The sequence below is a fragment of the Falco naumanni genome, chromosome 2 (genome assembly GCF_017639655.2).
Source record: "Falco naumanni isolate bFalNau1 chromosome 2, bFalNau1.pat, whole genome shotgun sequence".
Classification (NCBI taxonomy): domain Eukaryota; kingdom Metazoa; phylum Chordata; class Aves; order Falconiformes; family Falconidae; genus Falco; species Falco naumanni.
This window is the reverse complement of record NC_054055.1, coordinates 98,931,199-98,945,217: the sequence shown is the minus strand read 5'-3', so window position 1 is coordinate 98,945,217 and position 14,019 is coordinate 98,931,199. Positions and strand designations below refer to the sequence as shown.

The 14,019-nt window shown below is 38.5% G+C and overlaps 2 protein-coding genes across 11 annotated transcripts in view; one reads left to right on the top strand and one right to left on the bottom strand.

The window, feature by feature from the left end:
• LOC121082989 (pseudouridine 5'-phosphatase) overlaps positions 1 to 2,720 on the bottom strand; it is a 76,089-nt gene extending 73,369 nt beyond the window's left edge. The window contains exon 1 of the mRNA XM_040582804.1: positions 2,619 to 2,720. Coding sequence (XP_040438738.1) covers positions 2,619 to 2,697 — 79 coding nt within the window. The 5' untranslated portion in view covers positions 2,698 to 2,720. The remainder of the gene's footprint in view (positions 1 to 2,618) is intronic.
• Positions 1,733 to 14,019, top strand: part of STS (steroid sulfatase) — a 118,400-nt gene continuing 106,113 nt past the window's right edge. Inside the window, exons 1-4 of one of the 10 annotated variants that reach the window (XM_040582796.1) lie at positions 2,176 to 2,649; positions 3,401 to 3,568; positions 11,709 to 11,806; positions 12,875 to 13,146. The gene's annotated coding sequence lies outside the window, so the exon portion shown is untranslated. The other 9 variants (XM_040582799.1, XM_040582795.1, XM_040582803.1 and 6 more) reach the window with 9 other exon arrangements.

The window sequence follows — 14,019 nt, the reverse complement described above, 5'->3', positions numbered from 1 at the left end:
ATATTGAAAATTATTTGTGCTCTTTCAAGGGAAGCAATTTTATGCCAATTTCTACAGCTTCTAGAAATACGTAGGCAACTCATGTCATCATCTTTGATTAACATTATGTGACACATTAAAAATTTCACAAGAAAATTAAAGGGGATCTTATTTCTCATGTAGGTTTGCATCAGTATAACCGTTTGTCTCATTCAGAAGATTTACAGCAGACATGTTGAGCAGCAAGCATCTAGCCTGTGTGCCCCTTATTTCATTCCTTCCCCCAAATTATTTCAAGTTTCTTGAAACGTTTAGGAAAACTGGGGAACTCCAAGAAGTTTCCTGACTGCCTTTTTGCCTACCAAGGGTCACAACTTGGCATCAAACAAACAGGTTCACCAAAAATTATGTTAAAAGTTGTGACAGAACTGTTAAGTATTTTGAGGCCAACACAATACAAGTCCTCTTAGAGGAAATACACATGAAAAACATCAGGGTGGTGCACCTCTGTACTGGAAGATACAAGTATTTTCAATTTAATTCTATACATAATTATAGCTTTCATCACAGCTGAAAGATTACTGAAACACAACACACTTTCTACACAACTTTTTTAAACAGAAGAAATCATATCCACATTGTAGCATAAGAGTAACTAGGGGAATTGAAACACAACATACCAGATATTTCTCAGTGCAAGGGATGTCTCATATATAGGAATAAAAATAAATTATATCAGCAAGCATAAACTCTTTATGTAAGTATATGTTATACAGAAGCACACAAAATGCCATAATTTATGTCTGCAATTTTATTTGAATTCAGAAAGTGACAAAGTATTTCTCTGGAGCTGTACTTCACAACAGGACTTTAATCACGGAGTAGGTTTATACCTCAAGTGTCTCAATCTTGGTAGACTTAGGTCCAAGAATTATGGATCTTCTATAATTACTTTCCCAGTACAAGGTACAGTTCATGATCTAGAGTATTTTTAATGCTTCTTCATTGTATGAACCCCAGGAGTTTAGAGAACTAAACAAGACTCAGAATCTCAATCTGTATTGGTTTTGCCTGTTTGGGATGTTACAGAAAGGCAATTTCTAAACAGACAGGATAGCATCTGAGAAAAATGTGTTTAGTTCCTAGAGCACTGGCCAAAGCTAAAGCACCTTTCCTATAAACAGCTGTGCAAAATAAATTCACGTAGAACTTGAACAGAAATCTTACGTATCCACATCAAGGCCTAAAGATTCATATTGCTTACCTATACTGTCCTGTTCAGGTGGTATTCTGTGTGAAGCAGATTTTCAAATTCTGCTAAAAAGCAGCAGTAACTAAAAAAGCTTCCCTGAAACTTTCAAATAAGAATTTTACCAAAATAACTGGTTCTGGATTAAAAAAAAAAAAAACAAAAACAAAAAAACCCAAAAAACTACAGTAATCCAAAACCAACCCAAGCAAAAAACATAACCTCAGGCTATTTAAGACTTCAGTGGTGAAACTGCAAACAGAATTGAAATAACTCAATGACTGGTTTGCATAACTTACTGAGAGTGCAGATGAAACAAACAGAAAAAGGTTCTAAAACACTTGAAACGATTTGTGATAGTGCGAGTAAAGCCGGTTTTGCTTTAAACCATGGTAACCTCACCTGTTACAGGCCTGAAGGAAGGAAAACTGCACATTTCTTGTTAACAGCAATTCACTAGACTTCTAGAAAGACATTGCAACAACTTGTGTTTCACAATGCACCTCATATTCACACTTTTTAAGAAGTCACCCACATCCAAAGCTGCTTGCTGCGTGATAATCCCCATGGACTATTCAAAAAAACCCAAACAAGTCACATACTAAAATACTCCGTTTATTCTACAGGAATTTATTCTACGTGCAGCAGAAGGCCCTGACTCGGCAAACAGTTCAGAGCAGACACATACTGTTCTAGGCATACCAACTATTCAAACCTCAAGATACAATCCAGCCTTAGCACTGTAGGCAACCCTGCAGAGCTGAAAGTCCACCGGTACAAATGATGGCTATTTCCAGACGTTTTCAGTCGGAGGCTGCAACTCTACATGCTCAAACACGCCCGCCGCAGCCCCACCGCGGGGCAGGGGGCTCGGGCTCCTCCAGCTCTGCACACTGGAAACTCCTGCTCCGTACCCCCTCGCCCCGGCTTCTAACCCCAACCTACTCCTCTCCTCACAGTCGCCCTCAGCTCGTTCAGTCCTACACCACTAAAGGTAAGCACCCTGCTCAATCTCAGCCCCGGTTCTTTTAGTTCAGGCGAAATTTGCCCACGAAAGGCAGGGGGCGGCGGGATGAGGAGAAGGAAATAAATCGTTTCCTGTTACTTTAATCCCTTCAGCCGGGTTTAACAAACACCGCCCCGGGGGCCCTGGCAGCTCGCCCGGAGCCGTGAGGCCGCCAGAAAGCAGCAACAGGCGGGCCGGCCCGGCCGGCTCCCCGCAGTCCCGGGAGGCGCCCCGGCAGAGGGGCGGCGCGTTGCGGAGAGGAGGGGGCTGCCCGCCGCCGGCCACGCTCTCTGGGCAGCCAGGCCGGGCCCAGTGGCGCAGCGGGACCGCCCCGCAAGGGCCGGGGCCAGGGGGCGGTGGGGGAGAGGGGCGAAGGCTACACACCCAGCAGGAGGCCGTCCATGTCAAAGATCAGGTGAGTGACTGGCCGCAGCGGGGCCGCGGAGGCGGAGGAAGCGGACATGGCGAGACCGGAGCAGCCAGGAGCCCGCGGGGCCGTGGCGGCGCAAGCGCGCTGTGCCGTGGCGGTGGCGGGGGAGCGGTGCTGCGGGGTGAGGCCGGGCCGGAGCCGCGGGGCGGGGGCGGGCGGGAGTCGGTGCCGGTGGCGCCGGCGGGCGGGCCTGGGCTGCTGCGCGGGGCGGGGCGGGGCGGCGCGGCGCGGCGCGGCCTTTTCTGCTTGTTTTGTGCTTTTTCAAAGTCAGTTTGTCTTCGGGGGGGAGGGAATCCTCTTTTCAAATCCCTCTTAGTAACGCTTATAAGAGAGACTGAGGAGCGCCTCGCCTTTCAGACAGCGTTTCCTCGTAAAACTTTTTGCGTTTCTGTGTAGAGGTTTTAAGGATGGTATTACAGTTTGGTCATAACTGGAGCCATAAACAAAAAGGCACAAATAATGTAAAACTGTGAGGGAAGAGTAAAGTAATGCTATGTAAACCTATCTCTTAAAGGGTTGCTGAATGTGGGAATAGTTATTTGTGGCTTGTTTTGGGTGTTGTGTTTTTTTTTTTTTTTCCTGAAACATTCAAGAAGTTTGAAAGTTCAAGAAACAAGCCACGTTCTTGAGACAGCGAAACCGTCCCGCAGGAACACAACATCCAGTTTTGACTGGGTAGCTGTGAGGGAAAGAGGTTGCTTTTCTCATCATTCATCCTGGTTTTTATTTTTTCCAGAAGGTAACTCACCACTGGGCATCAAGATCGTTGAAATACCAGTTGCAAAAGCAGACATGGAAAGAGCTGTAACAGCCTCCCGAGGTGACATGCTGGCTTGGAGATTTGTACCGCTACCGAGTTGTGGTGCAGTGTGAAGGCAGGGGAAGCCCTGCCAGTTGACTGTAGGTAGGCCTCTCAGCAATTATTTTTTTTCTGACAGTGCACTACACCATTTCAGCAAGTCAGTGTGCTTTTTAAAGCCCTAACTGTAAGAGTCATACATTCATATTTTAATTTAGCCCCCTTATGTGTCTTACCTACCTGCAAAACCAATCCTTTAAAAGAATCCTTACCCTACATTTGTGAGAAATACCATAAACACAAATTCCTGATAATCTCTCCTAACTTGAAAATGAGACTATAAATAAAACATCTTTGGCCTTTAGTTGTATGTTTTTAATAATAAAACTTGACGTTCAAAAAAAGGTTTTTGAATCTCTGGGTTGGTTTTCTGGTGGGTTTTTTTGTTGGGGGTGTGTGTTCTTTCTTTTTTAACTTGTATCTTTTGATTATATTTGGTAATGTGGCTTAGATCCTGCCTAGGTAGGCCGGGAAAAAAATGTGCACAGTGCCTTTGATGCCTTTTAAAAATATGTGTAGTCATGTCACACATCTGTTAGTTCTTGCATAGAGTTAAGAAAATGGGTCCTGTGCTTCCAGATCAAATTTTCCATTGTAACTGTACAATGAGTGTTACGAATGCCTGTAGATGTTTTGTTTCTGCAATAAACACTGTGCCACAAGTCAATGTTGCAGCTTTGTTTCAGACAGCAAATGCGTTATTTTCCTTAGTAGTTTGCTTAGGTAGGAGCATAGCTAGAATCAATAAAAAGGTAAGATCCTCAGTACAGTATGTCTAGAAATGTTTTAATCTGTTAAAAGGCATAAATAATTATAATAATTTCAATACTTATAACCATAGTATTCTGCTATTATAAGGATGAATGTGTTTCTGCTGTAAGAGTGTATGCTGTTGTGACAAAAATTTCAAGAGGATGACTAATGAAGTTGTATGGAGTTGTACCTGAGGTAGATTCATCCACTTTCTAATTATCAAATGTTGTAAAAAAAATTTTTTTAATTGTATTTGTTGGCATAGTAACACCCATACTTGTTAACAAGAAAAAGCTACATCAGTCAGGTGTCTTGATTCATTGCTCTAATTAGAGAAAAGCGTGTTTCAATCACAACTCCACATCTTCCATCTTCCTCAAAAGGGGAGTTACTATTTTTAGCATGTAAACCACCAGTTCATGTCAGAAATCATATTGGTTATGCAAAATTATTGAGTATTTAAAGGGGAAATAAAACCTAAAGACAACCTTTATGAAAAAAGCCCACAAAATTGGAGTGTAATACACAAGATGAACATTTTTAGGGTTAAGTGGTCTGTTACAAATCTTATTGTGCATATTTCAAGACTGTCAGGTTACCTGACAAGCTGGTGACCTCAATTTACTTTGCTTTATTCTGGCTCATCAGTGATAATCAGTGTAATATTAGCTTACTTTCTTAAAAGCTACATTCAAACACAGGAAAATCTTCCCAATATAGACAAACTGTTTAGGTTTATTCAGCGTGACTAAGTTTTCCTGCTAACAGAATGAAATTGGATGAAAGTCTAAGCAGAACTTTTAATTCATGATGTAGCGTAGTTTTCTAGATGAGCAAGTAAGTGAAAATGCTGATCTGAGTTTTGTTTGGGCTGTCTTAAATATTTGTCTCAAAGATCTGGGCAATAGTTTTTGGTTTTGGTTGTTTTGGGGGTGTTTTTGTTTGGGTTTTTTTTTTTTATGGTGTGAAAAGAAGTTGAGATTGAGAATTGTGTGATTGTTTGCTACTGTTTTTTTCATTGTTTTAAGCATGTTTCAGGTGATGAGGACTTTATTTTAATAACTTTTGAGTTGTACCTCTACCACAGCGTGCTTCCCACGTGAACCTGAAATTCTAACCATGAAAACTGATAATTATATGACCATGAACCTGATGTATGCTTATTGAGAAGGGTGAACTTGAGTTACTGAGATGTAATCATGCGAGTAGACTTGAATCCTGCAAAGTCTGAAGAACACATGTATATTTTTTAATGAATTTGACTTGCTATCTGGGCGTATACCACAGCAGTTGAATAGATCTTTGCTGATCTCTGAATTTTGTGGTGTTGCATGTTACATACATGCTGTGTGTCCAGGATTTTGAACTGTAAATTAGCTGCATATAGGTATCCCTTCTTACCCCAAAGATGTTAAAATCACTTTGGTTTTATTGTTCTTGCATGTGAGATGAGGTGAAAATACTCAGGTGTGTGTCCATGGGGTTGTTAAGTATGCAATACAAGGTTTTACATACATAGTCCTCAACTTTTTTTTTAACCTTTGTATGTTTGGGTTTTCTTTACCTTGAAGCTAAGAAATTTTCCACATCACTGAAACTGATGTGACTAAATTATTTTTCCTGGAGAGAAAAAGCTTCAGAATATACTTAAGGGTTTTCTTAGGTAATATACTTCACTCAAAAATTGCAGTTTTCTATTTCACTACTTAATATTATGCTTGAAACATGAATTCACTTACATGTTTTTATATCACTGATAGGAGGGAGCATCACGCACTGTGTGTTTCACACAAAAATGACTGACTTTATTTCTCTTGTTCTGCAGGCGCCTTGGAAAAGAGGATAAACAGATTATAATCCATTTTAGTTTGAATATTAAAAAATATTCTAAAGACTTGAATAAATCCAGTAATTTAAAAGCTTTCACAATGATTTACATGAACAGCTGTTAAACCCACTATTAGTAACAAATTACTTGGAATGACTTAGAGTTAAATATAATTTAATTCAGGTATCAGCTGAGATTCACAACAGTTGCTATAGTTGAGCCTATAAGCCCTCAGAAAATGAAACCCCTCCCAGTGCTGGATGTCACTAATCAGGAGTTTTTTTACCCTAAGACTATGAACGAAGTTATTTTTATTATTTCAGTTCATGTTTTTATGGCTGCACAAGGAAAAATGAGCATGTGTCTTAAGACAATTAACTAATACTATACAATTGCTGATCTAAGTCAAGTTTTATTGATAATGTAGGTGAAAAGGGAGGCAGTATATCCACTTTCATCAATCATATGGGTCTTCTTACAGAGAAACAATAGTGGGAGGAGAGACATCCATTTTCTGGATTTTGATATTTGACACCAGTTATAAGTGGGTTAGTTACAAAGACAAGAAAGATGATGTGTTATGCTTCAGGAGAATATAGTGAAGATATATATTGGTCATCCATAAATTTAGATGAGGCACTATAAAAAGGTTCTTAAGCAGCAATGAGGGGTGAAATTCTAGAACAGCCAACCAAGCACACAAGAGGGAACAAGGGGTCCGAGATATTTTTAGATGTCAATTGCTGTATTTATTGATGGGATTGTACAATAGAATGAACAGTTTCTGAAGCTGGGAAATGAAGCCTTAATGCCATGCTTCAGGACCTTTTTTTTATTTCCATTAAAGTCAGTGAGAATCATTTTCTCTCCTCTGGCTTGTGAATTAGCTTTTTGACGTATTTTACTGGAAGACCAGAAATTACTGGCTGCACACAGGCAAAGTGTTCAGGTGATTAGTAGTGTTATTGTAATTGAAATCCCAAAGTGCTTAATGAGTGGGTCCTGTTTAGCCTTAAATTATCAGAAAGACTAGGGGCAGAAGGGATTGCATCCCCAGATAAGATCTGAAGCATTATATCTTGTTTTGCTATTCCTGTGTTATATGGCCTTCCTCTATAGGATCACTTGCAACTTTTATTTATTTATCTAACTGTCCGTTATTGCAGGAGCCTAAAATACTGGTTATGCTTTTAATTTTCTTTCTTGTCTGCATGTGAATTTTAAGGCTGTATTTTTCATTTTACTACAGTTTGATTGTTACAGATCATAAGGAAGAATTTTGTATTTGTAATGCCAGGTGGAATACGTGTTCTGTCAATCTTCTGAGCAAGACATCTATCACTAGCTGGCAATAAGGATGGAACTGAATGCAGTCACGCTTCCAGTGGTCTCTTTCAGTCTTGTGTTCCTGAGCTCAACTTCTTCAAAGGCTACAGTAATTACATCTTCAGATGGAAAAGAGAGGGAAGGAATTGTGATTCTGTGGGTCACAACGTCTCTAAACCTGTAATCTGTAATGTCTCAGATTCAGGTTTTGTGCGTGTACTCCCCACCCAGCGTACAACAAGTTGGAGAGCTGAGTCTCCAGGCCTTGGATATTCCGGCTACTTTGTGGGCAGTGAATGTACTGCTATCTTCTGCTGTCTTCTTCCCTGCATGTACAGACACAGAAACATGCACCAATAGTGTGCTCTAGAACATGCTGTTGTCGACAGCCAATATCAAATACACTTTGTGGGCACTAGCATGTAGGGGAACTGACTAGTTTTTGAGTGACGAAATAGTCCCTTTGTTAGGTTGTCCACCTACTTGAAGTTAAGCCTATGTTTACATACCTTGAGGAATTAGGTTCACTGTGTTGTAACAAAATATGTGAGAAAATAATGTAGCCTTATTCCTTATTTTATACTTTAAACTACAATTTTCTTAGCAGAAGGTTAATAATAGATAACTTGTTTTCATAAAACGTTTGTAAATGTACTTGTACATAAACAGTACTTGTAAATACTGATACAGTTAGGTATTAGGGATACCCGGAAGGAAGCATTGTAGTCCCAGTGCTTTCAAGCCAGTGAGACCCTGATCCTTTTTCCTTTCCCCCACCGCCCACCCCTCCAAGCCAGCTAGCTCCACCTACTAAGTGCATCTCAAACATTTCACCTTAGGTTCTGTAAGGTTAATGATTCCTCACAGTGACACTGCAGGACTGAAAGATTGCTGGATTTCTGTTTCATGTGCTTACATATAGGTAAGACCACAAGAGACATAAACGATCTAAACAAATTCTTGGAGACAGAATTGTATATGCTTAAAATGTCTGTCCAGAGGTTATGCCGAAAATTTTCTAAATCTTTTGATCTACTCTGATACCCATGTTCTTTTACTCTTCTTTTTTTTTTAAATTAACAAATTTCATTCCTTCAATGTTTCCTCATAAGCTATGCTTTCTGAAGCTTTTAGCATTTTGATTGCTCTTCAGGATTCTGTTTTTTCTGTATCTTTAGAGAAGTCCAGTAGTCAGGTACATTTTTGTAGCTGTGAGTTTTCTAAGCAACAAATAGAAAGGCCATCTTTTACTAATAGAGTGCCTTCTTTAGTCCCAGGTGCAGTATACCTTTGAATTAACATAAGAACTGAAGTACCATTTTTGCCATAGTTTTATTTTGTTCACTAATGAATGATCAGTAATTCTTAGGAATATTTTTTACTACTACTGCTTAGTCAGGTTGTCCCTTATTTGTACAAAGGTAAAAGCTGAAAACTTGTTGTCACGTGTCCAATTTAAAATTTTCTTTATGCATCACTTCTAGCTGTATCCTTGTTAATGAGATCAGTGGCAACATAGCTAGCCCATGAAAAGCTTACTATCTCTTCATACAGTTTGAAAGATTTTTGTGCATTTTTAAGTATGAAAAATTATTATCGTGCAAGCCTGATGAGGCAGTTATCTGCTAGAAGCTGTGCTACAGAATGAAGTGTTGTATCACTTGTTTCAAAAATGTTGCGTGTGTCATTTAAACCAGTGGCTACTACAAGCAATAGGGAATTCCTATTGTACTAATGACCATGTTTGGCAGCCTGGGTCCATCATCGGTTTTGCACTGGCTTTTCCTTTTTAGGCCAACAGTTATGACCTCATCTGAAAAATTAGACAAATGCAATTTTCCAAAAGCTTACTATCTCTTCATACAGTTTGAAAGATTTTTGTGCATTTTTAAGTATGAAAAATTATTATCGTGCAAGCCTGATGAGGCAGTTATCTGCTAGAAGCTGTGCTACAGAATGAAGTGTTGTATCACTTGTTTCAAAAATGTTGTGTGTGTCATTTAAACCAGTGGCTACTACAAGCAATAGGGAATTCCTATTGTATTAATGACCATGTTTGGCAGCCTGGGTCCATCATCGATTTTGCACTGGCTTTTCCTTTTTAGGCCAACAGTTATGACCTCATCTGAAAAACTAGACAAATGCAATTTTCCAAAAGCTATTAACAAGACTTCTAATGTTAAGATGGCTGTATATTCTAGTGAAGTAGGATGTGCCATCCAGAGACTAGCCACCTTGTATTGTGGTCGTGAAATGAGGTGGGTTTAGGCTGTATTCTTGAGTTGCAGAGCACAGAATAAAGCTTACGCGCTTCAGGAAGCATAGAGCTTCACCCAGTAGGGCAGCACTCTTCTCCCTGAAGCTCTACCAGCATCTGCCAGGGTCCATGTCCAAAAAAAAAAAAAGCCCAAACCACAAAAATGGCTGTTGGTCAAAGCAGGTGATATATTTCATTAAACAGCTTAGATTTGTCCCATATCATCAGAGAATACATTGCTGAGTAATGTGGTACCCTATTTATCATAGCCTAAATGCAGCCTCCCTGTGAGCATGTCAGTTCTACTTAAGCTTTGAAGTCATTGAGTAATTGTCATTTTAGTATACTTTAGTGATTTCTAATCAAACAGAGAGGAGAAACCCAAACAAAGAAAAACCCTCTATTCAGTCTTCATTCGGTGCTCAGATTTGGATAGGAGAGGGGGAGGGTGTTTGTTTTTTCACTCATTAATTCTTCATAATTTTTTCATACTGTTTTAGTTAGAATTAATAGATCTTTTTATGCTTCATTTTGGTTTTCCATATCGAGTGTCTTGAACTGTCACGTTAATTAACACAGACAAGTCTGCTTTTCATTCAATCAATCTATATTTTGTCATACATATCCTTGTTTTATCACTATTTTCTAATTTACATTATCACAAGTTTAATATTTTGTTTTAATAACATTTATTGAAAGTAAATATGATACATTTCTGAAGAGCTGCAGTGTATGTAAGTCAGTGTATGTTTATGTATGTAAGTGCAGTCAAACTTAGGTACAAATACTTCTGTGTTTTTCAGTGGATGTTGCATCTTGTCTGTTGTCTCTCTTGTACTGCTTCTGATGTTTATACGAAGGATTTTTTCTCAATACTTTCTAAAATGTGACCTATCTAAAAATATGATTGATCAAAGGGATTAAAAATCACCTGTTTTTTTTATTTAAGGGAGATAATTGTTTTTTATTTTTTAATTGTCTTTGTATTACTTGTTAATACTTGCAACAACTGTAAGAAAATAGGTGCTCTTTTTGAAAGATTTAAGGTACAGCTAGCATTTGCTGTCTATTTGAGACAGATAAAAAGGTTGGTAATTTAGAATTGTTTCAAAGTTGTTACAGTACAATGTTATTTTAAAGTAGAGGGAGGAAAAATGCAGGAGAAAAGCTCAGAACAAACTGTACTGATTTCTTGAACCACAGGAAAACGTAATTTAAACTTTGTATTTAGACAGCTGTTCAAAAACATTGGTTCAGTTTGATTTCTCCCAGTTATTGTTAGCTTCAGTGTTTTGCCTGGAAGAAAAGTAAATTTTTATATTTAGAATGTAGGGCTTGGGTTCTGTTAAGTTTTGTTAGCATTGATTGTCACACATCTTTGGACATGCATCTTTCTCTTCCTGATCAAGTTTCCATGTGAAAAATACATACATTGGGTTGGGGGGAGGAGGATAATATGTAAACTAGCAAGCACTTTTCAAAGTTTAATGAATGATTTTCCATGTTAGGGTCCTTGGACTTCCTGGGAGCAGTCACTTTCTAGGAGCACATAAGAGTTTCTAAGACAATTCATAGTGAGGAAACCAGGATGGGCTGTGGTGTACAGTATTTATACAAAGAGAATCTCTAGATAGTTCTGTGCCTCCCATGGAAAAGTTTGAAAAACGCTGACCTGAAATTATACTTTAAAAGGTGTTTTAACACAGTTTCTCAGAAGTTGCTATATAGATATTCTGCAGGAAAGCTTACCATGTGTACAGAATGCAGAAATGTACTTGAGATTATGGCACTGCCCTCTTTTTTCCAAAATTACAGTGCAAAGTCACTAGCATTTGAAAAGCTTAACAGGAGATCTTCAGTAATGAACTAAAATAAGTGTCTTGGTTAGGCATGTGTCTATATGCATTAGAGGAATATGCTGAGATGGTTCCCTACTAGTGAAGTAGTGTCTTACCAAAAAATAGTGTCGGTGTTGCATAATAAGTTCAGTGTCCTTCTTGCCGTCCACCTTTCTGTTTCAGCTGACGTGGCTGGACTTCGTACCCATTTACCAGTGATAAGTGCAAGCCATCTTGTTTGAAAACTAGAGGCAGAAACTGGAACAAATCGGTGCTGCAAGGTAGAATACCTCTCCTGCCCTGAAGTCTGTCGTTTATATATAGTTTCTTTGTAAACAGAGGTCATGTATAGTTTGAGTTCATATTCTTTCATAGCTCAAAACAAATTCTCTATGGCAGGAAATAAGCAATTATGAGTAGTAATAGCATATGCAGTGTTGTCTTTCCATCATTAACTTAATGCAACATATTTTGTATAAAAAGGAAAAAAAGGATGGTAATAGTGTCTACTTTTGTCTGTAAGGTCCTATCAGCTACATTGGCAAATTATTTTGTAACAAATAACTTTGTTAATAGGTATTGCAGTGGAGTAGAACATTCCCTGCCTACAAGAAGTTAGGAAGAGAGCTTTACTTGAATCATAAAAGCATTTTGAACAATACAGAAAGCAGGGTGCTTGTGAATGAAAACATTTTCCAGCTGTGCAACGGTGGGTTTTCTCTTACCACTTAAGCTCTGGTTGTTTAAAAAGTAATGTTAAAAGTTTATGTAATTTTGATTACAGACTCTGTTTCAAGAATCAGATGGAAATGAATTGTTAAGTAGTTTTGGAGGGAGTTAGGTTCTGAAATAAGCTTGTGGTTTTGAAGTGGCTCTAGTTTATATGCAGTGTATGTAATCTGACAAAATCTGTTTGATTCAAAGGTGGAAGCCTGCAAGACTTAACTGTAACTTTTAACGTTATATTACATAAATATAATCTATTCCTTTGTAATCTGACACACATCCCACTTGCTAACTGGGGTAAAGACAGTTACTGAGGGAACAGTATCTATAAGAGGAATCACTGAGATAAAGAGGATGGTAAAGTATAATAGAGAAGTAGAAAAGGTAAGGAAAAAATCATTACTTCTGAATAGGTTGTATCTGCAAGGATTAAACAGAAAGACTACATTTGGGCAACTATGCTGAGAAAAGGAAGATGAAAGAGGAGAAGGCTATTTAACCAAGTGTTGAACAGAATCTGACCACACACGCTGCTTGCTATGTAGTTTTGCAATGACTCATTAATAATATGGATTCCATATATCCTGTTTTCTCATAAACGTACTTTTTGCTTCTGCCTTTAGGGTGCTCTCTAGGTGGATTTTAGTAAGTGACCTGTGGTAACTCCCTGTCAGACCAGCAGCTGAATCTGGTTTTAATACCAGGAGAGTCACGTTCACCAATAGGGAGTACTGTATACTGCTGGCCAGTGGAAGAGCCTGCCTTGTGGGGAGAGAAGTTGTGGAGGAGGCAAGCAGCAAGACGCAGCAGCATCAAGAGTAGTAATGATAGAGTGGTAGCGATAATAGTACCTCAGCAAGCAGAATTGGAGGAGTCGAGCAGCTGCGTCCAAGAGGTATTCAGTCTGAGTTTATATTCTTGAGTAGAAGGGAATTTGGAATAGGGTAGGTCTTGGTTTAGAAAGATTAGGATTGCAGAAGAGTTTGTGTGGTGCCTTCTTGAGTGTGTGAGAGGAAGTTTGGGGATAATGAGGAATGAAATAAAATTAGTTTAGGTTGAGAAGAGGGATAGGAGGAAGACAGGACATTTGAAATGGATTGTTAAGACGTGCTTAACAAGAATTGTGTCTCTGGCACTCTTGAGTTTCGAACTGCTTCACGTTCACAAGGAGAGTGATCTTGAATTTTTCACATCCTAAACAGATGTTTTAAACTAAAACATAATGGTGTCAATATAGCCTTTTTTTTTTTTTTTTTTTTTTTACTTACTTTTCTACATACTAAAGAATCAGTTGATCGGCCATACTTATGAGGAAATCTTAGGCTGAAGAGCTCATACAGACCTTTTTTCTTCTGACATTGTCTTAAACTAGCCAGATTGGTGTTTGTATGGTGTTGTACGCAAACATGTTTCTTAGGGAATCTCTAGTGTTACAAAAGCTGTTTAATTAGAAATCAAAGTCAGTAAAATAAAAGGGCACTTTATCCTTTTTGTTGTTGTTGTTGTTGTTTATATTCTGCACTGCTGACAGCACTGGCAACTATGATGAAGAAAATTAGAAGCTGTTGACATGGATTAGTCATTTACAAAAGTTCCTCTTAGCTATTGAAGAAGCATCATGTCTCCAGTTCATATAAGTTTATTATAATATCTACATATGTTGGCTATTGTAGCTGTTGTCTACTAATAGCAGTAAAATATTAGTCCTGAAAAATGCATGTTAGACAGAGGAAATTATATGTTCTTTTTCACTGATAAACAGAATCCA